The 26,989-nt window shown below is 48.8% G+C and overlaps 1 protein-coding gene across 3 annotated transcripts in view; it reads left to right on the top strand.

The window, feature by feature from the left end:
• Positions 1-26,378, top strand: part of LOC123748118 (uncharacterized) — a 136,620-nt gene extending 110,242 nt beyond the window's left edge. For all 3 annotated transcript variants that reach the window (XM_069324571.1, XM_069324569.1, XM_069324570.1), the window contains 2 exons: positions 12,899-13,114; positions 13,231-26,378. In XM_069324571.1, coding sequence (XP_069180672.1) covers positions 12,899-13,114; positions 13,231-13,743 — 729 coding nt within the window. In that variant the 3' untranslated portion in view covers positions 13,744-26,378. The remainder of the gene's footprint in view (positions 1-12,898; positions 13,115-13,230) is intronic.
• The last annotated feature ends 611 nt before the right edge of the window (positions 26,379-26,989 follow it).

Raw genomic sequence — 26,989 nt, 5'->3', positions numbered from 1 at the left:
GTGTGTGATGGTTGTGTGTGTGGTGGTTGTGTGTGTGGTGGTTGTGTGTGTGGTGGTTGTGGGTATGGTGGTTGTGAGTGTGATGGTTGTGTGTGTGGTGGTTGTGTGTGTGGTGGTTGTGGGTATGGTGGTTGTGTGTGTGGTGGTTGTGTGTGTGGTGGTTGTGTGTGATGGTTGTGTGTGTGGTGGTTGTGTGTGTGATGGTTGTGTGTGTGGTGGTTGTGTGTGTGGTGGTTGTGAGTGTGGTGGTTGTGAGTGTGGTGGTTGTGAGTGTGATGGTTGTGTGTGTGTGGTTGTGAGTGTGATGGTTGTGAGTGTGGTGGTTGTGTGTGTGGTGGTTGTGTGTGTGGTGGTTGTGTGTGTGGTGGTTGTGAGTGTGGTGGTTGTGAGTGTGATGGTTGTGTGTGTGGTGGTTGTGTGTGTGGTGGTTGTGTGTGTGGTGGTTGTGAGTGTGATGGTTGTGAGTGTGGTGGTTGTGTGTGTGGTGGTTGTGTGTGTGGTGGTTGTGTGTGTGGTGGTTGTGTGTGTGTGGTTGTGTGTGGTGGTTGTGTGTGTGGTGGTTGTGTGTGTGGTGGTTGTGAGTGTGATGGTTGTGTGTGTGGTGGTTGTGAGTGTGATGGTTGTGTGTGTGGTGGTTGTGTGTGTGATGGTTGTGAGTGTGATGGTTGTGTGTGTGGTGGTTGTGAGTGTGATGGTTGTGTGTGTGGTGGTTGTGTGTGTGGTGGTTGTGTGTGTGGTGGTTGTGTGTGTGGTGGTTGTGTGTGTGTGGTGGTTGTGTGTGTGGTGGTTGTGTGTGTGGTGGTTGTGTGTGTGGTTGTGTGTGTGGTGGTTGTGTGTGGTTGTGTGTGGTGGTTGTGTGTGTGGTGGTTGTGTGTGTGTGGTGGTTGTGTGTGTGGTGGTTGTGTGTGTGTGGTGGTTGTGTGTGTGGTGGTTGTGAGTGATGGTTGTGTGTGTGTGGTTGTGTGTGGTGGTTGTGTGTGTGGTGGTTGTGTGTGTGATGGTTGTGAGTGTGATGGTTGTGTGTGTGGTGGTTGTGAGTGTGATGGTTGTGTGTGTGGTGGTTGTGTGTGTGGTGGTTGTGTGTGTGGTGGTTGTGTGTGTGGTGGTTGTGTGTGGTTGTGTGTGGTGGTTGTGTGTGTGGTGGTTGTGTGTGTGTGGTGGTTGTGTGTGTGGTGGTTGTGTGTGTGTGGTGGTTGTGTGTGTGGTGGTTGTGTGTGTGTGGTGGTTGTGTGTGTGGTGGTTGTGTGTGTGTGGTGGTTGTGTGTGTGGTGGTTGTGAGTGATGGTTGTGTGTGTGTGGTTGTGTGTGGTGGTTGTGTGTGTGGTGGTTGTGAGTGTGATGGTTGTGAGTGTGGTGGTTGTGTGTGTGGTGGTTGTGAGTGTGGTGGTTGTGAGTGTGGTGGTTGTGAGTGTGGTGGTTGTGAGTGTGGTGGTTGTGAGTGTGATGGTTGTGTGTGTGTGGTGGTTGTGAGTGTGGTGGTTGTGTGTGTGGTGGTTGTGAGTGTGGTGGTTGTGAGTGTGGTGGTTGTGAGTGTGGTGGTTGTGTGTGTTGTGGTTGTGAGTGTGGTGGTTGTGAGTGTGGTGGTTGTGAGTGTGATGGTTGTGTGTGTGTTGTGGTTGTGTGTGTGGTGGTTGTGTGTGTGGTGGTTGTGTGTGGTGGTTGTGAGTGTGGTGGTTGTGAGTGTGGTGGTTGTGTGTGTGTTGTGGTTGTGTGTGTGGTGGTTGTGTGTGTGGTGGTTGTGTGTGTGGTGGTTGTGTGTGTGGTGGTGGTTGTGAGTGTGGTGGTTGTGTGTGTGGTGGTGGTTGTGAGTGTGGTGGTTGTGAGTGTGGTGGTTGTGTGTGTGGTGGTTGTGTGTGTGGTGGTTGAGAGTGTGGTGGTTGTGTGTGTGGTGGTTGTGAGTGTGGTGGTTGTGAGTGTGATGGTTGTGTGTGTGTGGTGGTTGTGAGTGTGTGGTGGTTGTGAGTGTGGTGGTTGTGAGTGTGGTGGTTGTGTGTGTGGTGGTTGTGAGTGTGTGGTGGTTGTGAGTGTGGTGGTTGTGAGTGTGTGGTGGTTGTGAGTGTGGTGGTTGTGAGTGTGGTGGTTGTGTGTGGTGGTTGTGAGTGTGATGGTTGTGTGTGTGGTGGTTGTGAGTGGTGGTTATGAGTGTGGTGGTTGTGTGTGTGGTGGTTGTGTGTGGTGGTTGTAAATGTGGTGGTTGTGTGTGTGGTGGTTGTGAGTGTGGTGGTTGTGAATGTGGTGGTTGTGTGTGTGGTGGTTGTGAATGTGGTGGTTGTGTGTGTGGTGGTTGTGTGTGTGGTGGTTGTGTGTGTGTGGTGGTTGCGTGTGTGGTGGTTGTGTGTGTGGTGGTTGTGAGTGTGGTGGTTGTGAGTGTGGTGGTTGTGAGTATGGTGGTTGTGTGTGTGGTGGTTGTGAGTGTGGTGGTTGTGTGTGTGGTGGTTGTGAGTGTGGTGGTTGTGTGTGTGGTGGTTGTGAGTGTGGTGGTGAGTGAGAAGGTTGTGTGTGTGGTGGTTGTGTGTGGTGGTTGTGTGTGGTGGTTGTGAGTGTGGTGGTTGTGAGTGAGAAGGTTGTGTGTGGTGGTTGTGTGTGGTGGTTGTGAGTGTGTGGTGGTTGTGTGTGTGGTGGTTGTGTGTGGTGCTTGTGAGTGTGTGGTGCTTGTGAGTGAGAAGGTTGTGTGTGGTGGTTGTGTGTGTGGTGGTTGTGAGTGTATGGTGGTTGTGAGTGAGAAGGTTGTGTGTGGTGGTTGTGAGTGTGTGGTGGATGTGTGTGTGTGGTGGTTGTGTGTGTGGTGGTTGTGAGTGTGTGGTGGTTGTGTGTGGTGGTTGTGTGTGGTGGTTGTGAGTGTGTGGTGGTTGTGTGTGTGTGTGTGTGGTGGTTGTGTGTGTGTGGTGGTTGTGTGTGTGTGGTGGTTGTGTGTGTGTGGTGGTTGTGTGTGTGTGGTGGTTGTGAGTGTGTGGTGGTTCTGTGTGTGTGGTGGTTGTGTGTGTGGTGGTTGTGTGAGTGTGGTGGTTGTGTGAGTGTGGTGGTTGTGAGTGTGGTGGTTGTGAGTGTGGTGGTTGTGAGTGTGGTGGTTGTGAGTGTGGTGGTTGCGTGTGTGGTGGTTGTGTGTGTGGTGGTTGTGTGTGTGGTGGTTGTGAGTGTGGTGGTTGTGAGTGTGGTGGTTGTGTGTGTGGTGGTTGTGTGTGTGGTGGTTGTGTGTGTGTGTGGTGGTTGTGTGTGTGGTGGTTGTGTGTGGTGGTTGTGGGTGTGGTGGTTGTGAGTGTGTTGGTTGTGAGTGTGATGGTTGTGAGTGTGGTGGTTGTGAGTGTGGTGGTTGTGAGTGTGTTGGTTGTGTGTGGTGGTTGTGGGTGTGGTGGTTGTGTGTGTGGTGGTTGTGTGTGTGGTGGTTGTGGGTGTGGTGGTTGTGAGTGTGGTGGTTGTGTGTGTGGTGGTTGTGTGTGTGATGGTTGTGTGTGTGGTGGTTGTGAGTGTGGTGGTTGTGTGTGTGATGGTTGTGTGTGTGGTGGTTGTGGGTATGGTGGTTGTGTGTGTGATGGTTGTGTGTGTGGTGGTTGTGTGTGTGGTGGTTGTGAGTGTGGTGGTTGTGTGTGGTGGTTGTGAGTGTGGTGGTTGTGTGTGTGATGGTTGTGTGTGTGGTGGTTGTGTGTGTGGTGGTTGTGAGTGTGGTGGTTGTGTGTGGTGGTTGTGAGTGTGGTGGTTGTGTGTGTGATGGTTGTGTGTGTGTTGGTTGTGTGTGTGATGGTTGTGTGTGTGGTGGTTGTGTGTGTGATGGTTGTGAGTGTGGTGGTTGTGTGTGTGGTGGTTGTGAGTGTGGTGGTTGTGTGTGTGTGGTGGTTGTGTGTGTGGTGGTTGTGTGTGTGTGGTGGTTGTGTGTGTGTGGTGGTTGTGTGTGTGTGTGTGTGTGGTGGTTGTGTGTGTGTGTGTGTGTGGTGGTTGTGTGTGTGTGGTAGTTGTGTGTGTGTGGTGGTTGTGTGTGTGTGTGTGTGTGTGGTGGTTGTGTGTGTGTGTGTGTGTGTGTGTGTGTGTGTGTGTGGTGGTTGTGAGTGTGGTGGTTGTGTGTGTGATGGTTGTGAGTGTGGTGGTTGTGTGTGTGATGGTTGTGTGTGTGGTGGTTGTGTGTGTGGTGGTTGTGAGTGTGGTGGTTGTGTGGGGTGGTTGTGAGTGTGGTGGTTGTGTGTGTGATGGTTGTGTGTGTGTGGTGGTTGTGAGTGTGTGGTGGTTGTGTGTGTGTGTGTGTGTTTGTGGTGGTTGTGAGTGTGTGGTGGTTGTGAGTGTGTGGTGGTTGTGTGTGTGTGTGTGTGTGTGGTGGTTGTGTGTGTGGTGGTTGTGTGTGTGTGGTAGTTGTGTGTGTGTGGTGGTTGTGTGTGTGTGTGTGTGTGGTGGTTGTGTGTGTGTGTGTGTGTGGTGGTTGTGTGTGTGTGGTGGTTGTGTGTGTGTGGTAGTTGTGTGTGTGTGTGTGTGTGTGTGGTGGTTGTGTGTGTGGTGGTTGTGTGTGTGTGGTGGTTGTGTGTGTGTGTGTGTGTGTGGTGGTTGTGTGTGTGGTGGTTGTTTGTGTGTGGTGGTTGTGTGTGTGTGGTAGTTGTGTGTGTGTGGTGGTTGTGTGTGTGTGTGTGGTAGTTGTGTGTGTGGTGGTTGTGTGTGTGGTGGTTGTGTGTGTGGTGGTTGTGTGTGTGGTGGTTGTGTGTGTGTGGTGGTTGTGAGTGTGTGGTAGTTGTGTGTGTGGTGGTTGTGTTGTGTGTGTGGTGGTTGTGTGTGTGTGGTGGTTGTGTGTGTGTGGTGGTTGTGAGTGTGGTGGTTGTGTGTGTGTGTGGTAGTTGTGTGTGTGTGGTAGTTGTGTGTGTGTGGTGGTTGTGTGTGTGTGGTGGTTGTGTGTGTGTGGTGGTTGTGTGTGTGTGGTAGTTGTGTGTGTGTGGTGGTTGTGTGTGTGTGGTGGTTGTGAGTGTGTGGTAGTTGTGTGTGTGTGGTGGTTGTGTGTGTGTGGTGGTTGTGTGTGTGGTGGTTGTGTGTGTGTGGTGGTTGTGTGTGTGGTGGTTGTGTGTGTGTGGTGGTTGTGTGTGTGATGGTTGTGTGTGTGGTGGTTGTGTGTGTGGTGGTTGTGTGTGTGTGGTGGTTGTGTGTGGTGGTTGTGTGTGGTGGTTGTGTGTGTGGTGGTTGTGGGTATGGTGGTTGTGAGTGTGATGGTTGTGTGTGTGGTGGTTGTGTGTGTGGTGGTTGTGGGTATGTTGGTTGTGTGTGTGGTGGTTGTGTGTGTGATGGTTGTGTGTGTGTGGTGGTTGTGAGTGTGTGGTGGTTGTGTGTGTGTGGTGGTTGTGAGTGTGTGGTAGTTGTGTGTGTGTGGTAGTTGTGTGTGTGTGATGGTTGTGAGTGTGGTGGTTGTGTGTGTGGTGGTTGTGGGTATGGTGGTTGTGTGTGTGATGGTTGTGTGTGTGGTGGTTGTGTGTGTGGTGGTTGTGTGTGTGGTGGTTGTGGGTATGGTGGTTGTGAGTGTGATGGTTGTGTGTGTGGTGGTTGTGTGTGTGGTGGTTGTGGGTATGGTGGTTGTGTGTGTGGTGGTTGTGTGTGTGGTGGTTGTGTGTGATGGTTGTGTGTGTGGTGGTTGTGTGTGTGATGGTTGTGTGTGTGGTGGTTGTGTGTGTGGTGGTTGTGGGTATGGTGGTTGTGTGTGTGGTGGTTGTGTGTGTGGTGGTTGTGTGTGATGGTTGTGTGTGTGGTGGTTGTGTGTGTGGTGGTTGTGTGTGTGGTGGTTGTGTGTGTGGTGGTTGTGTGTGTGGTGGTTGTGTGTGTGGTGGTTGTGTGTGTGGTGGTTGTGTGTGTGATGGTTGTGTGTGTGATGGTTGTGTGTGTGGTGGTTGTGTGTGTGATGGTTGTGTGTGTGGTGGTTGTGTGTGTGTGGTGGTTGTGTGTGTGTGGTGGTTGTGTGTGTGGTGGTTGTGTGTGTGGTGGTTGTGTGTGTGATGGTTGTGTGTGTGGTGGTTGTGAGTGTGTGGTGGTTGTAAGTGTGTGGTGGTTGTGAGTGTGTGGTGGTTGTGAGTGTGTGGTGGTTGTGTGTGTGTGGTGGTTGTGTGTGTGGTGGTTGTGTGTGATGGTTGTGTGTGTGTGGTGGTTGTGTGTGTGATGGTTGTGTGTGTGGTGGTTGTGTGTGTGATGGTTGTGTGTGTGGTGGTTGTGTGTGTGTGGTGGTTGTGTGTGTGGTGGTTGTGTGTGTGTGGTGGTTGTGTGTGTGTGGTGGTTGTGTGTGTGTGGTGGTTGTGTGTGTGGTGGTTGTGTGTGATGGTTGTGTGTGTGGTGGTTGTGAGTGTGTGATGGTTGTGTGTGTGATGGTTGTGTGTGTGATGGTTGTGTGTGTGGTGGTTGTGTGTGTGTGGTGGTTGTGTGTGTGGTGGTTGTGTGTGTGTGGTGGTTGTGAGTGTGTGGTGGTTGTGAGTGTGTGGTGGTTGTGTGTGTGTGGTGGTTGTGTGTGTGTGGTGGTTGTGTGTGACGGTTGTGTGTGTGTGGTGGTTGTGTGTGATGGTTGTGTGTGTGTGGTGGTTGTGTGTGTGATGGTTGTGTGTGTGGTGGTTGTGTGTGTGTGGTGGTTGTGTGTGTGATGGTTGTGTGTGTGTGGTGGTTGTGTGTGTGGTGGTTGTGTGTGTGATGGTTGTGTGTGTGGTGGTTGTGTGTGTGGTGGTTGTGTGTGTGATGGTTGTGTGTGTGGTGGTTGTGTGTGTGGTGGTTGTGAGTGTGGTGGTTGTGAGTGTGGTGGTAGTGTGTGTGGTGGTTGTGTGTGTGATGGTTGTGTGTGTGATGGTTGTGTGTGTGATGGTTGTGTGTGTGGTGGTTGTGAGTGTGGTGGTTGTGTGTGTGGTGGTTGTGAGTGTGATGGTTGTGTGTGTGATGGTTGTGTGTGTGATGGTTGTGTGTGTGATGGTTGTGTGTGTGATGGTTGTGTGTGTGGTGGTTGTGGGTATGGTGGTTGTGTGTGTGTGATGGTTGTGTGTGTGGTGGTTGTGTGTGTGATGGTTGTGTGTGTGGTGGTTGTGAGTGTGGTGGTTGTGTGTGTGGTGGTTGTGAGTGTGATGGTTGTGTGTGTGATGGTTGTGTGTGTGATGGTTGTGTGTGATGGTTGTGTGTGTGGTGGTTGTGGGTATGGTGGTTGTGTGTGTGTGATGGTTGTGTGTGTGGTGGTTGTGTGTGTGATGGTTGTGTGTGTGGTGGTTGTGGGTATGGTGGTTGTGTGTGTGATGGTTGTGAGTGTGGTGGTTGTGTGTGTGATGGTTGTGTGTGTGGTGGTTGTGGGTATGGTGGTTGTGTGTGTGATGGTTGTGTGTGTGATGGTTGTGTGTGTGATGGTTGTGTGTGTGGTGGTTGTGTGTGTGTGGTGGTTGTGTGTGTGGTGGTTGTGGGTATGGTGGTTGTGGGTATGGTGGTTGTGTGTGTGATGGTTGTGTGTGTGATGGTTGTGTGTGTGGTGGTTGTGTGTGTGGTGGTTGTGTGTGTGTGATGGTTGTGAGTGTGGTGGTTGTGTGTGTGATGGTTGTGAGTGTGGTGGTTGTGTGTGTGATGGTTGTGTGTGTGGTGGTTGTGGGTATGGTGGTTGTGTGTGTGATGGTTGTGTGTGTGATGGTTGTGTGTGTGATTGTGTGTGTGGTAGTTGTGTGTGTGGTGGTTGTGGGTATGGTGGTTGTGTGTGTGATGGTTGTGTGTGTGGTGGTTGTGTGTGTGGTGGTTGTGTGTGTGGTGGTTGTGTGTGTGGTGGTTGTGTGTGTGATGGTTGTGAGTGTGGTGGTTGTGTGTGTGGTGGTTGTGTGTGATGGTTGTGAGTGTGGTGGTTGTGTGTGTGATGGTTGTGAGTGTGGTGGTTGTGTGTGTGGTGGTTGTGTGTGTGATGGTTGTGAGTGTGGTGGTTGTGTGTGTGGTGGTTGTGTGTGTGATGGTTGTGTGTGTGATGGTTGTGTGTGTGGTGGTTGTGAGTGTGGTGGTTGTGTGTGTGATGGTTGTGAGTGTGGTGGTTGTGTGTGTGGTGGTTGTGTGTGTGATGGTTGTGAGTGTGATGGTTGTGAGTGTGGTGGTTGTGTGTGTGATGGTTGTGTGTGTGGTGGTTGTGTGTGTGGTGGTTGTGTGTGTGATGGTTGTGAGTGTGATGGTTGTGAGTGTGGTGGTTGTGTGTGTGATGGTTGTGTGTGTGGTGGTTGTGAGTGTGGTGGTTGTGTGTGTGATGGTTGTGTGTGTGGTGGTTGTGTGTGTGGTGGTTGTGTGTGTGATGGTTGTGAGTGTGGTGGTTGTGTGTGTGATGGTTGTGAGTGTGGTGGTTGTGTGTGTGTGATGGTTGTGAGTGTGGTGGTTGTGTGTGTGATGGTTGTGAGTGTGGTGGTTGTGTGGGTGTGGTGGTTGTGTGTGGTGGTTGTGTGTGTGATGGTTGTGAGTGTGGTGGTTGTGTGTGTGTGATGGTTGTGAGTGTGGTGGTTGTGTGTGTGATGGTTGTGAGTGTGGTGGTTGTGTGGGTGTGGTGGTTGTGTGTGGTGGTTGTGTGTGTGGTGGTTGTGTGTGTGGTGGTTGTGAGTGTGGTGGTTGTGTGTGTGATGGTTGTGTGTGTGGTGGTTGTGTGTGTGGTGGTTGTGTGTGTGATGGTTGTGAGTGTGATGGTTGTGAGTGTGGTGGTTGTGTGTGTGATGGTTGTGTGTGTGGTGGTTGTGAGTGTGGTGGTTGTGTGTGTGATGGTTGTGTGTGTGGTGGTTGTGTGTGTGGTGGTTGTGTGTGTGATGGTTGTGAGTGTGGTGGTTGTGTGTGTGATGGTTGTGAGTGTGGTGGTTGTGTGTGTGTGGTGGTTGTGTGTGTGGTGGTTGTGTGTGTGATGGTTGTGAGTGTGGTGGTTGTGTGGGTGTGGTGGTTGTGTGTGGTGGTTGTGTGTGTGGTGGTTGTGAGTGTGGTGGTTGTGTGTGTGTGATGGTTGTGAGTGTGGTGGTTGTGTGTGTGATGGTTGTGAGTGTGGTGGTTGTGTGGGTGTGGTGGTTGTGTGTGGTGGTTGTGTGTGTGATGGTTGTGAGTGTGGTGGTTGTGTGTGTGTGATGGTTGTGAGTGTGGTGGTTGTGTGTGTGATGGTTGTGAGTGTGGTGGTTGTGTGGGTGTGGTGGTTGTGTGTGGTGGTTGTGTGTGTGGTGGTTGTGTGTGTGGTGGTTGTGAGTGTGGTGGTTGTGTGTGTGATGGTTGTGTGTGTGGTGGTTGTGTGTGTGGTGGTTGTGTGTGTGATGGTTGTGTGTGTGATGGTTGTGTGTGTGGTGGTTGTGTGTGTGGTGGTTGTGTGTGTGATGGTTGTGAGTGTGGTGGTTGTGAGTGTGATGGTTGTGTGTGTGGTGGTTGTGTGTGTGGTGGTTGTGTGTGTGATGGTTGTGAGTGTGGTGGTTGTGTGTGTGTGGTGGTTGTGTGTGTGGTGGTTGTGAGTGTGGTGGTTGTGTGTGTGATGGTTGTGTGTGTGGTGGTTGTGTGTGTGGTGGTTGTGTGTGTGATGGTTGTGTGTGTGATGGTTGTGTGTGTGGTGGTTGTGTGTGTGATGGTTGTGAGTGTGGTGGTTGTGTGTGTGTGGTGGTTGTGTGTGTGTGGTGGTTGTGTGTGTGTGGTGGTTGTGTGTGTGGTGGTTGTGTGTGTGATGGTTGTGTGTGTGATGGTTGTGTGTGTGGTGGTTGTGTGTGTGGTGGTTGTGTGTGTGGTGGTTGTGTGTGTGGTGGTTGTGTGTGTGGTGGTTGTGAGTGTGGTGGTTGTGTGTGTGGTGGTTGTGAGTGTGGTGGTTGTGTGTGTGGTGGTTGTGTGTGTGGTGGTTGTGTGTGTGGTGGTTGTGTGTGTGGTGGTTGTGTGTGTGGTGGTTGTGTGTGTGTGGTGGTTGTGTGAGTGTGGTGGTTGTGTGAGTGTGGTGGTTGTGTGTGTGATGGTTGTGTGTGTGGTGGTTGTGTGTGTGGTGGTTGTGTGTGTGGTGGTTGTGTGTGTGGTGGTTGTGAGTGTGGTGGTTGTGTGTGTGGTGGTTGTGAGTGTGGTGGTTGTGTGTGTGGTGGTTGTGAGTGTGGTGGTTGTGTGTGTGGTGGTTGTGAGTGTGTGGTGGTTGTGTGAGTGTGGTGGTTGTGTGTGTGTGGTGGTTGTGAGTGTGGTGGTGGTTGTGTGTGTGGTGGTTGTGTGTGTGTGGTGGTTGTGTGTGTGTGGTGGTTGTGAGTGTGGTGGTTGTGTGTGTGGTGGTTGTGAGTGTGGTGGTTGTGTGAGTGTGGTGGTTGTGTGAGTGTGGTGGTTGTGAGTGTGGTGGTTGTGAGTGTGGTTGAAGTAGAGGTTGTGGTGTGTGTACTCACCTAATTGTACTTCCGGGGCTTGAGCTCCGGCTCATTGTTCCCACCTCTCAGCTTTTAATCAACTGATGTACAGGTTCCTGAGCCTATTGGGCACTGTCATATCTACATTATAAACTGTGGATGGAGTCAGCCTCCACCACATCACTTCCTAATGTATTCCATACACCAACTATTCTGATGATGAAAAATTCTTTCTAATGTCTCTGTGGGTCATTTGGGTACAATGTTTCCTCCTGTGTCCCCTTGTTTGAACACCACCCGTGTTAGGCTGTCTGTCGTTATTAATTCCTCGTAGAATTTTGTATGTTGTAATCATGTCTCCCCCAACTCTTCTGTCTTCCAACAACATAGGGGTTTAATTCATGTAGCCTTTGCTTGTAACTCATACCTCGTAGTACTGGAACTAGTCTGGTGGTACAATATACCTTTGAACCTTCTCAAACTTCGTCATGTGCTTGACTAGGTATGGACTCCATGCTGGAGCTGCATACTCCAGGATTGGTATGACATATGTGGTATACAAGGCTTTAAACGATTCCTTACACAAATTTATAAAGGCAGTTCAGATATTAGACAGTCTTGCATATGCCACTGATGATAACCTTTTGATGTGGGCTTCACGAGACAGGTTCGGTGTAACATCAACTCCCAGATCCTTCTCTCTGTCCGTTTCTTGGAGGATTTCATCTCCTATTTGTTACCGTGAGTCTGGCCTCCTGCTCCCTAGACCTAGCTTCATTACTTTACATTTACTTGAGCTAAACTCTAGTAGCCATTTGTTGGACAATACTTCCAGTTTGTCCAGGTCATCTTGGAGCATTTTGCTGTCTTCCTCTGTCTTAATCCTGCTCATAATTGTCGCATCATCAGCAAACATTAAGAGGAATGAGTCTAATCCCTCTGGAATATCCTTTACATATATGAGAAACAGGATAGGTTCAAAAAGTGATCCTTGTGGGACTCGACAGGTGACATCTCACCACTTTGACATCTCAGCCCTCACAGTGACTCGCTGTCTTCTGTTGCCTAGGTACTCCTTTATCCACTGGAGTACCTTCCCTGTCACTGCTGCTTGCTTCTCTAGTTGATGTGTTAGTCTCTTATGGGTAGTGTGATGTGCTGGTTGTGGGAGTGGTGACTGATAATGGTGCTGACACTGTCCACAGGTGATAATGGTGCTGACACTGTCCACAGGTGATAATGGTGCTGACACTGTCCACAGGTGATAATGGTGCTGACACTGTCCACAGGTGATAATGGTGCTGACACTGTCCACAGGTGATAATGGTGCTGACACTGTCCACAGGTGATAATGGTGCTGACACTGTCCACAGGTGATAATGGTGCTGACACTGTCCACAGGTGATAATGGTGCTGACACTGTCCACAGGTGATAATGGTGCTGACACTGTCCACAGGTGATAATGGTGCTGACACTGTCCACAGGTGATAATGGTGCTGACACTGTCCACAGGTGATAATGGTGCTGACACTGTCCACAGGTGATAATGGTGCTGACACTGTCCACAGGTGATAATGGGGCTGACACTGTCCACAGGTGATAATGGTGCTGACACTGTCCACAGGTGATAATGGGGCTGACACTGTCCACAGGTGATAATGGTGCTGACACTGTCCACAGGTGATAATGGTGCTGACACTGTCCACAGGTGATAATGGTGCTGACACTGTCCACAGGTGATAATGGGCCTGACACTGTCCACAGGTGATAATGGTGCTGACACTGTCCACAGGTGATAATGGTGCTGACACTGTCCACAGGTGATAATGGTGCTGACACTGTCCACAGGTGATAATGGTGCTGACACTGTCCACAGGTGATAATGGTGCTGACACTGTCTACAGGTGATAATGGTGCTGACACTGTCCACAGGTGATAATGGGCCTGACACCGTCCACAGGTGATAATGGTGCTGACACTGTCCACAGGTGATAATGGTGCTGACACTGTCCACAGGTGATAATGGTGCTGACACTGTCCACAGGTGATAATGGTGCTGACACTGTCCACAGGTGATAATGGTGCTGACACTAACCACAGGTGATAATGGGGCTGAAACTGTCCACAGGTGATAATGGGGCTGACACTGACCACAGGTGATAATGGGGCTGACACTGACCACAGGTGATAATGGGGCTGTCACTGACCACAGGTGATAATGCAGCTGAGACTGACCACAGGTGATAATGGTGCTGACACGGTCCACAGGTGATAATAGGGCTGTCACTGACCACAGGTGATAATGGAGCTGACACTGACCACAGGTGATAATGGAGCTGACACTGTCCACAAGTGATAATGGGGCTGACACTGACCACCGGTGATAATGGGGCTGGCACTGACCACAGGTGATAATGGGGGTTACACTGACAACAGGTGATAATGGGGCTGACACTGACAACAGGTGATAATGGGGCTGACACTGTCCACAGGTGATAATGGGCCTGACACTATCCACATGTGATAATGGGGCTGACAGTGTCCACAGGTGATAATGGGGCTGTCACTGCCCAAAGGTGATAATGGGGTTGACACTGACCACAGGTGATAATGGGGCTGACACTGTCCACAGGTTGAGGACCTCCGCAGGATGAGGGAGCCCGTCAAGAGCCTGGTGGAGGCTGGCCGGGTGGTGGCCGTCATGAGCCTGGTGGAGGCTGGCCGGGTGGTGGCCGTCCAGGAAGACCAAGATGGCCGCCGCTCCGCCAGGATAACTCTACAAGACGGACAGCTGTACCTCCACCCACTCCTGCCTCAGCCCACGCCCGCCCACGCCCACACCCTCCAGGTTACTTTATTACACCCACTAGTCTTACTGACATTACTGACTTACTGAGTTGTGATAACTAATATAATAACATTTTGTTATACAGTTACCAGCATGATTTATATCATCTTGTGCAGGAGAGTGATGTTGTGGGCGTGCTGGACCCCTCCTGCACCCTGGCGTTCCTTGACCTCGGGTGGGCGGGGTCAACAAGAGGGCGGGTCACCATCCGGCTGACCCCTGACACTCCGCTGGCCAGACAGTTTGTGTTGTTGTGTACGGGCCAGCGGGGCCACACCTTCCGCAACACTAAACTGTTGGAGGTGAGGTACAAGGTTCAGCCGGGGGAGTATGTGGTGGGCGGAGACTACGAGAGTAATGATGGTAAGGGAGGAGCCCCACTGTTGCCTGACCTCTGGGGGCGGTACCGGGGGTCAGGCCAGGCAGGAGCTGTGGCGTCCGGGTGGCGGCCGGGGGGTCCCAAGAGTGCCCAGTTCGTCATCGCCACCAGGGACCGCCAGGCTGGTCAACAGTGGCCATATGTCTTCGGTGATGTGGTGAGCGGCCTGGATGTGGTGAGGGCAGCAGTCAACCACAGTGACATTACGGAGGTGACTGTGGTGGACTGTGGTGTTGTGCTGCCACTCTAGTTCACTGTACCACCACCATCACTACTGTGGTGTTGTGCTGCCACTCTAGTTCACTGTACCACCACCATCATTACTGTGGTGTTGTGCTGCCACTCTAGTTCACTGTACCATCACCATCACTACTGTGGTGTTGTGCTGCCACTCTAGTTCACTGTACAACCACCATCACTACTGTGGTGTTGTGCTGCCACTCTACTTCACTGTACCACCACCATCACTACTGTGGTGTTGTGCTGCCACTCTAGTTCACTGTACCATCACTACTGTGGTGTTGTGCTGCCACTCTAGTTCACTGTACCACCACCATCACTACTGTGGTGTTGTGCTGCCACTCTAGTTCACTGTACCACCACCATCACTACTGTGGTGTTGTGCTGCCACTCTAGTTCACTGTACCATCACCATCACTACTGTGGTGTTGTGCTGCCACTCTAGTTCACTGTACCTCCACTACTGTGGTGTTGTGCTGTCATTCTAGTTCACTGTACCATCACCATCACTACTGTGGTGTTGTGCTGCCACTCTAGTTCACTGTACCATCACTACTATGGTGTTGTGCTGCCACTCTAGTTCACTGTACCATCACCATCACTACTGTGGTGTTGTGCTGCCACTCTAGTTCACTGTACCACCACCATCACTACTGTGGTGTTGTGCTGCCACTCTAGTTCACTGTACCATCACTATTGTGGTGTTGTGCTGCTACTCTAGTTCACTGTACCATCACTACTGTGGTGTTCTGCTGCCACTCTAGTTCACTGTACCACCACCATCACTACTGTGGTGTTGTGCTGCCACTCTAGTTCACTGTACCTTCACTACTGTGGTGTTGTGCTGCCACTCTAGTTCACTGTACCATCACTACTGTGGTGTTGTGCTGCCACTCTAGTTCACTGTACCATCACTACTGTGGTGTTGTGCTGCTACTCTAGTTCACTGTACCATCACTATCACTACTGTGGTGTTGTGCTGCCACTCTGGTTCACTGTACCTCCACTACTGTGGTGTTGTGCTGCCACTCTAGTTCACTGTACCATCACCATCACTACTGTGGTGTTGTGCTGCCACTCTAGTTCACTGTACCACCACCATCACTACTGTGGTGCTGTGCTGCCACTCTAGTTCACTGTACCACTATCATCACTACTGTGGTGTTGTGCTGCCACTTTAGTTCACTGTGCCATCACCATCACTACTGTGGTGTTGTGCTGCCACTCTAGTTCCCTGTACCACCATCATCACTACTGTGGTGTTGTGCTGCCACTCTAGTTCACTGTACCATCACCATCACTACTGTGGTGTTGTGCTGCCACTCTAGTTCACTGTACCATCACCATCACTACTGTGGTGTTGTGCTGCCACTCTAGTTCACTGTACCATTACCATCACTACTGTGGTGTTGTGCTGCCACTCTAGTTCACTGTACCACCACCATCACTACTGTGGTGCTGTGCTGCCACTCTAGTTCACTGTACCACCATCATCACTACTGTGGTGTTGTGCTGCCACTCTAGTTCACTGTACCATCACCATCACTACTGTGGTGTTGTGCTGCCACTCTAGTTCCCTGTACCACCATCATAACTACTGTGGTGTTGTGCTGCCACTCTAGTTCACTGTACCATCACCATCACTACTGTGGTGTTGTGCTGCCACTCTAGTTCACTATACCACTACCATCACTACTGTGGTGTTGTGCTGCCACTCTAGTTCACTGTACCATCACCATCACTACTGTGGTGTTGTGCTGCCACTCTGGTTCACTGTACCTCCACTACTGTGGTGTTGTGCTGCCACTCTAGTTCACTGTACCACCACCATCACTACTGTGGTGTTGTGCTGCCACTCTAGTTCACTGTACCATCACTACTGTGGTATTGTGCTGCCACTATAGCTCACTGTGCCAACACTACTGTGGTGTTGTGCTGCCACTCTAGTTCACTATACCACCACCATCACTACTGTGGTGTGGTGCTGCCACTCTAGTTCACTGTACCTCCACCATCACTACTGTGGTGTTGTGCTGACACTCTAGTTCACTGTACCATCACCATCACTACTGTGGTGTTGTGCTGCCACTCTAGTTCACTGTACCATCACTACTGTGGTATTGTGCTGCCAGTATAGCTCACTGTGCCAACACTACTGTGGTGTTGTGCTGCCACTCTAGTTCACTATACCACCACCATCACTACTGTGGTGCTGTGCTGACACTCTAGTTCACTGTACCACCATCATCACTACTGTGTTGTGCTGCCACTCTAGTTCACTGTACCATCACCATCACTACTGCGGTGTTGTGCTGCCACTCTAGTTCACTGTACCATCACTACTGTGGTGTTGTGCTGCCACTCTAGTTCACTGTACCACCACCATCACTACTGTGGTGTTGTGCTGCCACTCTAGTTCACTGTACCATCACCATCACTACTGCGGTGTTGTGCTGCCACTCTAGTTCACTGTACCATCACTACTGTGGTGTTGTGCTGCCACTCTAGTTCACTGTACCACCACCATCACTACTGTGGTGTTGTGCTGCCACTCTAGTTCACTGTACCATCACTACTGTGGTGTTGTGCTGCCACTCTAATTCACTGTACCACCACTACTGTGGTGTTGTGCTGCCACTCTAGTTCACTGTACCACCACTACTGTGGTGTTGTGCTGCCACTCTAGTTCACTGTACCATCACTACTGTGGTGTTGTGCTGCCACTCTAGTTCACTGTACCACCACCATCACTACTGTGGTGTTGTGCTGCCACTCTAGTTCACTGTACCATCACCATCACTACTGTGGTGTTGTGCTGCCACTCTAGTTCACTGTACCTCTACTACTGTGGTGTTGTGCTGCCACTCTAGTTCACTGTACAACCACCATCACTACTGTGGTGTTGTGCTGCCACTCCAGTTCACTATACCATCACCATCACTACTGTGGTGTTATGCTTCCACTCTAGTTCACTGTACCATCATCATCACTACTGTGGTGTTGTGCTGCCACTCTGGTTCACTGTACCATCACCATCACTACTGTGGTGTTGTGCTGCCACTCTAGTTCACTGTACCACTACTACTGTGGTGTTGTGCTGCCACTCTAGTTCACTGTACCACCACTACTGTGGTGTTGTGCTGCCACTCTAGTTCACTGTACCACCACTACTGTGGTGTTGTGCTGCCACTCTAGTTCACTGTACCATCACTACTGTGGTGTTGTGCTGCCACTCTAATTCACTGTACCACCACTACTGTGGTGTTGTGCTGCCACTCTAGTTCACTGTACCACCACTACTGTGGTGTTGTGCTGCCACTCTAGTTCACTGTACCACCACCATCACTACTGGGGTGTTGTGCTGCCACTCTAGTTCACTGTACAACCACCATCACTACTGTGGTGTTGTGCTGCCACTCCAGTTCACTATACCATCACCACCACTACTGTGGTGTTGTGCTGCCACTCTAGTTCACTGTACCATCACCACCACTACTGTGGTGTTGTGCTGCCACTCTAGTTCACTGTATCATCACCATCACTACTGTGGTGTTGTGCTGCCACTCTGGTTCACTGTACCATCACCATCACTACTGTGGTGTTGTGCTGCCACTCTGGTTCACTGTACCATCACCATCACTACTGTGGTGTTGTGCTGCCACTTTGGTTCACTGTACCACCACTACTGTGGTGTTGTGCTGCCACTCTAGTTCACTGTACCATCACCATCACTACTGTGGTGTTGTGCTGCCACTCTAGTTCACTGTACCATCACTACTATGGTGTTGTGCTGCTACTATAGTTCACTATACCACTACATCACTACTGTGGTGTTGTGCTGCCACTCTAGTTCACTGTACCATCACCATCACTACTGTGGTGTTGTGCTGCCACTCTAGTTCACTATACCACTACCATCACTACTGTGGTGTTGTGCTGCCACTCTAGTTCACTGTACCATCACCATCACTACTGTGGTGTTGTGCTGCCACTTTAGTTCACTGTATCACCACTACTGTGGTGTTGTGCTGCCACTCTAGTTCACTGTACCATCACCATCACTACTGTGGTGTTGTGCTGCCACTCTAGTTCACTGTATCACCACTACTGTGGTGTTGTGCTGCCACTCTAGTTCACTGTACCATCACCATCAATACTGTGGTGTTGTGCTGCCACTCTAGTTCACTGTATCACCACTACTGTGGTGTTGTGCTGCCACTCTAGTTCACTGTACCATCACCATCACTACTGTGGTGTTGAGCTGCCACTCTAGTTCACTGTATCACCACTACTGTGGTGTTGTGCTGCCACTCTAGTTCACTGTACCATCACCATCACTACTGTGGTGTTGTGCTGCCACTCTAGTTCACTGTACCACCACCATCACTACTGTGGTGTTGTGCTGCCACTAGTTCACTGTACCATCACTACTGTGGTGTTGTGCTGCCACTCTAGTTCACTGTACCATCACTACTATGGTGTTGTGCTGCCACTCTTGTTCACTGTACCATCACCATCACTACTGTGGTGTTGTGCTGACACTCTAGTTCACTGTACCATCACCATCACTACTGTGGTGTTGTGCTGCCACTCTAGTTCACTGTACCATCACTACTGTGGTGTTGTGCTGCCACTCTAGTTCACTGTACCATAACCCATCACTACTGAGGTGTTGTGCTGCCACTCTAGTTCACTGTACCACCACCACCACTACTGTGGTGTTGTGCTGCCACTCTAGTTCACTGTACCATCACCATCACTACTGTGGTGTTGTGCTGCCACTCTAGTTCACTGTACCATAACTCATCACTACTGTGGTGTTGTGCTGCCACTCTAGTTCACTGTACCATCACCATCACTACGGTGGTGGTGTGCTGCCACTCTAGTTCACTATACCACCACCATCACTACTGTGGTGTTGTGCTGCCACTCTAGTTCACTGTACCATCACCATCACTACTGTGGTGTTGTGCTGCCACTCTAGTTCACTGTACCACCACCATCACTACTGTGGTGTTGTGCTGCCACTCTAGTTCACTGTACCATAACCATCACTAGTGTGTTGTTGTCCTGCCACTCTAGTTCACTGTACTATCACCATCACTACTGTGGTGTTGTAATGCCACTCTAGTTCACTGTACCATCACCATCACTACGGTGGTGGTGTGCTGCCACTCTAGTTCACTGTACCACCACCATCACTACTGTGGTGTTGTACTGCCACTCTAGTTCACTGTACCATCACTACTGTGGTGTTGTGCTGCTACTCTAGTTCACTGTACCATCACTATCACTACTGTGGTGTTGTGCTGCCACTCTGGTTCACTGTACCTCCACTACTGTGGTGTTGTGCTGCCACTCTAGTTCACTGTACCATCACCATCACTACTGTGGTGTTGTGCTGCCACTCTAGTTCACTGTACCACCACCATCACTACTGTGGTGCTGTGCTGCCACTCTAGTTCACTGTACCACCATCATCACTACTGTGGTGTTGTGCTGCCACTCTAGTTCACTGTGCCATCACCATCACTACTGTGGTGTTGTGCTGCCACTCTAGTTCCCTGTACCACCATCATCACTACTGTGGTGTTGTGCTGCCACTCTAGTTCACTGTACCATCACCATCACTACTGTGGTGTTGTGCTGCCACTCTAGTTCACTGTACCATCACCATCACTACTGTGGTGTTGTGCTGCCACTCTAGTTCCCTGTACCACCATCATAACTACTGTGGTGTTGTGCTGCCACTCTAGTTCACTGTACCATCACCATCACTACTGTGGTGTTGTGCTGCCACTCTAGTTCACTGTACCATCACCATCACTACTGTGGTGTTGTGCTGCCACTCTAGTTCACTGTACCATCACCATCACTACTGTGGTGTTGTGCTGCCACTCTGGTTCACTGTACCTCCACTACTGTGGTGTTGTGCTGCCACTCTAGTTCACTGTACCACCACCATCACTACTGTGGTGTTGTGCTGCCACTCTAGTTCACTGTACCATCACTACTGTGGTATTGTGCTGCCACTATAAGCTCACTGTGCCAACACTACTGTGGTGTTGTGCTGCCACTCTAGTTCACTATACCACCACCATCACTACTGTGGTGTGGTGCTGCCACTCAAGTTCACTGTACCATCACCATCACTACTGTGGTGTTGTGCTGACACTCTAGTTCACTGTACCATCACCATCACTACTGTGGTGTTGTGCTGCCACTCTAGTTCACTGTACCTCCACCATCACTACTGTGGTGTTGTGCTGCCACTCTAGTTCACTGTACCATCACTACTGTGGTATTGTGCTGCCACTATAGCTCACTATGCCAACACTACTGTGGTGTTGTGCTGCCACTCTAGTTCACTATACCACCACCATCACTACTGTGGTGCTGTGCTGCCACTCTAGTTCACTGTACCACCATCATCACTACTGTGTTGTGCTGCCACTCTAGTTCACTGTACCATCACCATCACTACTGCGGTGTTGTGCTGCCACTCTAGTTCACTGTACCATCACTACTGTGGTGTTGTGCTGCCACTCTAGTTCACTGTACCACCACCATCACTACTGTGGTGTTGTGCTGCCACTCTAGTTCACTGTACCATCACCATCACTACTGCGGTGTTGTGCTGCCACTCTAGTTCACTGTACCATCACTACTGTGGTGTTGTGCTGCCACTCTAGTTCACTGTACCACCACCATCACTACTGTGGTGTTGTGCTGCCACTCTAGTTCACTGTACCATCACCATCACTACTGTGATGTTGTGCTGCCACTAGTTCACTGTACCATCACCATCACTACTGTGGTGTTGTGCTGCCACTCTAGTTCACTGTACCTCTACTACTGTGGTGTTGTGCTGCCACTCTAGTTCACTGTACAACCACCATCACTACTGTGGTGTTGTGCTGCCACTCCAGTTCACTATACCATCACTACTGTGGTGTTATGCTGCCACTCTAGTTCACTGTACCATCATCATCACTACTGTGGTGTTGTGCTGCCACTCTGGATCACTGTACCATCACCATCACTACTGTGGTGTTGTGCTGCCACTCTAGTTCACTGTACCACTACTACTGTGGTGTTGTGCTGCCACTCTAGTTCACTGTACCACCACTACTGTGGTGTTGTGCTACCACTCTAGTTCACTGTACCACCACTACTGTGGTGTTGTGCTGCCACTCTAGTTCACTGTACCATCACTACTGTGGTGTTGTGCTGCCACTCTAATTCACTGTACCACCACTACTGTGGTGTTGTGCTGCCACTCTAGTTCACTGTACCACCACTGCTGTGGTGTTGTGCTGCCACTCTAGTTCACTGTACCACCACCATCACTACTGGGGTGTTGTGCTGCCACTCTAGTTCACTGTACAACCACCATCACTACTGTGGTGTTGTGCTGCCACTCCAGTTCACTATACCATCACCACCACTACTGTGGTGTTGTGCTGCCACTCTAGTTCACTGTACCATCACCACCTCTACTGTGGTGTTGTGCTGCCACTCTGGTTCACTGTACCATCACCATCACTACTGTGGTGTTGTGCTGCCACTCTGGTTCACTGTACCATCACCATCACTACTGTGGTGTTGTGCTGCCACTTTGGTTCACTGTACCACCACTACTGTGGTGTTGTGCTGCCACTCTAGTTCACTGTACCATCACCATCACTACTGTGGTGTTGTGCTGCCACTCTAGTTCACTGTACCATCACTACTGTGGTGTTGTGCTGCTACTATAGTTCACTGTACCAACACTACTGTGGTGTTGTGCTGCCACTCTAGTTCACTATACCACTACCATCACTACTGTGGTGTTGTGCTGCCACTCTAGTTCACTGTACCATCACCATCACTACTGTGGTGTTGTGCTGCCACTTTAGTTCACTGTATCACCACTACTGTGGTGTTGTGCTGCCACTCTAGTTCACTGTACCATCACCATCACTACTGTGGTGTTGTGCTGCCACTCTAGTTCACTGTATCACCACTACTGTGATGTTGTGCTGCCACTCTAGTTCACTGTACCATCACCATCACTACTGTGGTGTTGTGCTGCCACTCTAGTTCACTGTATCACCACTACTGTGGTGTTGTGCTGCCACTCTAGTTCACTGTACCATCACCATCACTACTGTGGTGTTGTGCTGCCACTCTAGTTCACTGTATCACCACTACTGTGGTGTTGTGCTGCCACTCTAGTTCACTGTACCATCACCATCACTACTGTGGTGTTGTGCTGCCACTCTAGTTCACTGTACCACCACCATCACTACTGTGGTGTTGTGCTGCCACTAGTTCACTGTACCATCACTACTGTGGTGTTGTGCTGCCACTCTAGTTCACTGTACCATCACTACTATGGTGTTGTGCTGCCACTCTTGTTCACTGTACCATCACCATCACTACTGTGGTGTTGTGCTGACACTCTAGTTCACTGTACCATCACTACTGTGGTGTTGTGCTGCCACTCTAGTTCACTGTACCATCACTACTGTGGTGTTGTGCTGCCACTCTAGTTCACTGTACCTCCACCATCACTACTGTGGTGTTGTGCTGCCACTCTAGTTCACTGTACCATCTACTGTTGTGTTGTGCTGCCACTCTAGTTCACTGTACCATCACTACTGTGGTGTTGTGCTGCCACTCTAGTTCACTGTACCATAACCCATCACTACTGAGGTGTTGTGCTGCCACTCTAGTTCACTGTACCACCACCACCACTACTGTGGTGTTGTGCTGCCACTCTAGTTCACTGTACCACCACCATCACTACTGTGGTGTTGTGCTGCCACTCTAGTTCACTGTACCATAACCATCACTACTGTGTTGTTGTCCTGCCACTCTAGTTCACTGTACTATCACCATCACTACTGTGGTGTTGTGCTGCCACTCTAGTTCACTGTACCATCACCATCACTACGGTGGTGGTGTGCTGCCACTCTAGTTCACTGTACCATCACCATCACTACTGTGGTGTTGTGCTGCCACTCTAGTTCACTGTACCATCACTACTGTGGTGTTGTGCTGCCACTCTAGTTCACTGTACCATCACTACTGTGGTGTTGTGCTGCCACTCTAGTTCACTGTACTATCACTACTGTGGTGTTGTGCTGCCACTCTAGTTCGCTGTACCATCACTAGTGTGGTGTTGTGCTGCCACTCTAGTTCACTGTACCATAACCCATCACCATCACTCCTGCATCACTATAGACTGTGGGTTTTGATGCCAATGTAATTCAAGTACAACCTTTATCACTATATTACCATAACTTCACTATCTTTGGTGTTTAACTATCATACGTGACTATCACTGCTGTATCACCATCATTTGCTCTTTCCCAGTACTGTCACCTATCATTGCTACATCACTATCACCTCATAACATTGTAACACCCATGACCTCCTCCCCCCTTAGAGTTCACACCCAGGGAAGCCTTCTCCAAGAGGTCAGCCCAGATGACCTCCGGATTATTTTGTTGTTGATTAAAAAAATTCCTGGGTTAGTCTTAGTCAGCATAGTTTCAAGTATGTAATATTTCATGCAAGGGAATTAGACTCCAGATTCTTATGTGTAAACATCCTTGGATCTCCCCCTTTTGGCCAGGTCAGAGGTCAGTCACACACATGTAATTAATAACTCCTCTCTTGAAGAGTGTATGGTGAATGTCAAACAAGCTTATTGAAATATTTCTTGAGTGTTTGTACACGTGTGGCCGATCTCTTACATTCTTGGGGTAGGTAGCAACAGCAGATCTCCCCCCTCCTCCCTGAGGGGTTATATATAGAGGTCCGGTAGGGACTTGGGAAGAACAGAGTGCCGGACACCGGGGTCCTGAGAGGGCTGTGAAGAACATCTCAGCCAGGGAGAGACAGGTCTTAAGGTAATGTGTGTGATCTCTGAGGTTTTGTTCCATGTCCAAATTTCTTAACTTTTTGCCAGTGTTAGAGTAGGATTTATAAGTGGTGATTGACATAATTTTGGTCTCAATAAACTCATGTTAAATTCCCCGTCTGTGTCAATTGTTGAATCCTCTTAGCCTTTTGGATATAGTGGCTGACAACTGTCCCTTAATTAATGACAGTCATAGAAAGTACTCTCCAAGTCAAGCGATGTTTCTTGCCTCGTTGCTTGATATAGTCTCAATGGTCAAAGGCAGATGGTGGCAGCGTATTTAATCCTTGTGTTAGCATTTCCTTGTTGGCAGTGTACCTTTGGTTCCGGTGTAACCATCATATGTCAGCTCATATTACCGTGTTCAATAACAGTGTTATCAAGTACAACCGATGGGAAAGTGTTACTCAGGATAAGTAGTGTTTACATCATTAGTTTAGTATCCATTATAGTGGTGTTCCATTATAGTGGGGTTCCATTATAGTGGTGTTACATTATAGTGGTGTTAAAACATCTATATCACCATCACCTCAGGTCCCACACCTGGGATCATGTACTGACCATGTTGAGTAACTGATTGTTGGTGTCACTATATGACAGCTGTTGTCACTGTTATATCACCAACAGCTCACTATCACTTTCACTGCTTCACCAACATCATCTCACTTTCACTGCTTTATCACCTCACACTGATATATTTCTTCCTTACTTTCACTAATATATCACTATCATTGCTACATCACCACTACTGCACCATCACTGCTATATTTCCTTCACCTCACTATCACTGCTATATAACCATCACCTCACTATCACTGCTATATAACCATCACCTCACTATCACTGCTATATCACCACATCACACTATCACTGATATATCACATCACCTCACTATCACTGATATATCACATCACCTCACTATCACTGATATATCACATCACCTCACTATCACTGCTATATCACTATCACTGATATATCACCATCACCTCATTATCACCGTTATATAACCATCACCTCACTATCACTGTTATATAACCATCACCTCACTATCACTGTTATATCACCATCACCTCACTATCACTGCAATATCACCATCACCTCACTATCACTAATATATCACCTTACTATCACCATCACCTCACTATCACTGCTATATCACCATCACTACACTATCACTAATATATCACCATCACCTCACTATCACTGCTAGATCACCATCACCTCACTATCACTAATATATCACCATCACCTCACTATCATTGCTATATCACCATCACCTCACAATCACTAATATGTCACCATCACCTCACTATCACTTCTATATCACCATCACCTCACTATCACTGCTATATCACCATCACTGGTATATAACCTTCACCTCACCATCACTGCTATATCACCATCACTTGCTATATCACCATCACTGGTATATCACCATCACCTCACCATCACTGGTATATCACCTTCACCTCACTATCACTGCTATATCACCATCTCACTATCACTGCTATATCACCATTACTGGTATATCACCTTCACCTCACTATCACTTGCTATATCACCATCATCTGCTATATCACCATCACTGGTATATCACCTTCACCTCACTATCACTTGCTATATCACCATCACTGGTATATCACCTTCACCTCACCATTACTGGTATATCACCATCACCTCACTATCACTTGCTATATCACCATCATCTGCTATATCACCATCACTGGTATATCACCTTCACCTCACTATCACTGCTATATCACCATCACTGGTATATCACCTTCACCTCACTATCACTGCTATATCACCATCACTGGTATATCACCTTCACCTCACCATCACTGGTATATCACCTTCACCTCACTATCACTGCTATATCACCATCACTGGTATATCACCGTCACTGGTATATCACCATCACTGGTATATCACCTTCACCTCACTATCACTGCTATATCACCATCACCTCACTATCACTGGTATATCACCTTCACCTCACTATCACTGCTATATCACCATCACCTCACTATCACTGCTATATCACCATCACTGGTATATCACCTTCACCTCACTATCACTGCTATATCACCATCACTGGTATATCACCTTCACCTCACTATCACTGCTATATCACCATCACTGGTATATCACCTTCACCTCACTATCACTGCTATATCACCATCATCTGCTATATCACCATCACTGGTATATCACCATCACCTCACTATCACTGCTATATCACCATCACTGGTATATCACCTTCACCTCACTATCACTGCTATATCACCATCACTGGTATATCACCTTCACCTCACTATCACTGCTATATCACCATCATCTGCTATATCACCATCACTGGTATATCACCATCACCTCACTATCACTGCTATATCACCATCACTGGTATATCACCTTCACCTCACCATCACTGCTATATCACCATCACTTGTACATCACCATCTCCGCACTATCACCCAGGTCCCACACATGGGGTCAAACACTAAGCTAAGTAACAAAACTTAGCTGTGGATAAGCTGCCATGTATATATTTTACACCAGAATATAACAATGTAATATAATATATATTATTTCATTATCCATAGTGTTACTCTACAGTTGTAAATTGGTCGGTGCTTGTTAGTCTGTAAATAATATTACTGCTAAACACTACTAATAATTATGTGTTTAAATCACGAAAATTTACTCATGATGAAAAATTTGTTTCAATAATTACCCCTGGAATCATTCCATGGTTTAGATATGTTGATGATATTTTGTGTATATGGCCTACAGATGTAAACACAGACGAATTTGTAGCTAAACTTAATGATCAAGTCACCTCTAGAAAATTTACTATGGAGACTGAAATTGGTAAATGTTTGCCATTCTTAGATATACTTATTCATAGGGAAGATTGTTCACTAAAGTTTAGTTTTTACAGGAAGTCTACGAATAATTTATCTTATTCATTATTTCTCAGGACAGATACAATGTGAAAAAATCTATTTTTTCCTCTATGTATCTCAAGAGCTCTTCGGGTTGTTAGTCCAGAATTCTTTGATGAAGAGTTTAAGAATATTGATTCTATTGGTCTCAAGCTTTGTTATCCACTGAGTTTTTTGGAAGTTTGCCGTAGCAAAGCACGTCGTACATATTATAATAATATATGCAGTGAGAAAATTCCCCCAAAGAATGTGTTGTGTTTACCATATTTTTCTGGGTTTGAAAATATTGTCAAGGCCTTGAAACTTTTTGATATACATGTATTGTTTAATTACAAAAATACTGTTAGAAAACTATTAGCTAGAAACAGTCCTCGTAGTGATAATTGTATCATATATAAAAT

The sequence above is a fragment of the Procambarus clarkii genome, chromosome 14 (assembly GCF_040958095.1).
Source record: "Procambarus clarkii isolate CNS0578487 chromosome 14, FALCON_Pclarkii_2.0, whole genome shotgun sequence".
NCBI lineage: Eukaryota > Metazoa > Arthropoda > Malacostraca > Decapoda > Cambaridae > Procambarus > Procambarus clarkii.
Note: the sequence above shows the minus strand (reverse complement) of the source record. Positions and strands in the feature narration are given on the sequence as shown.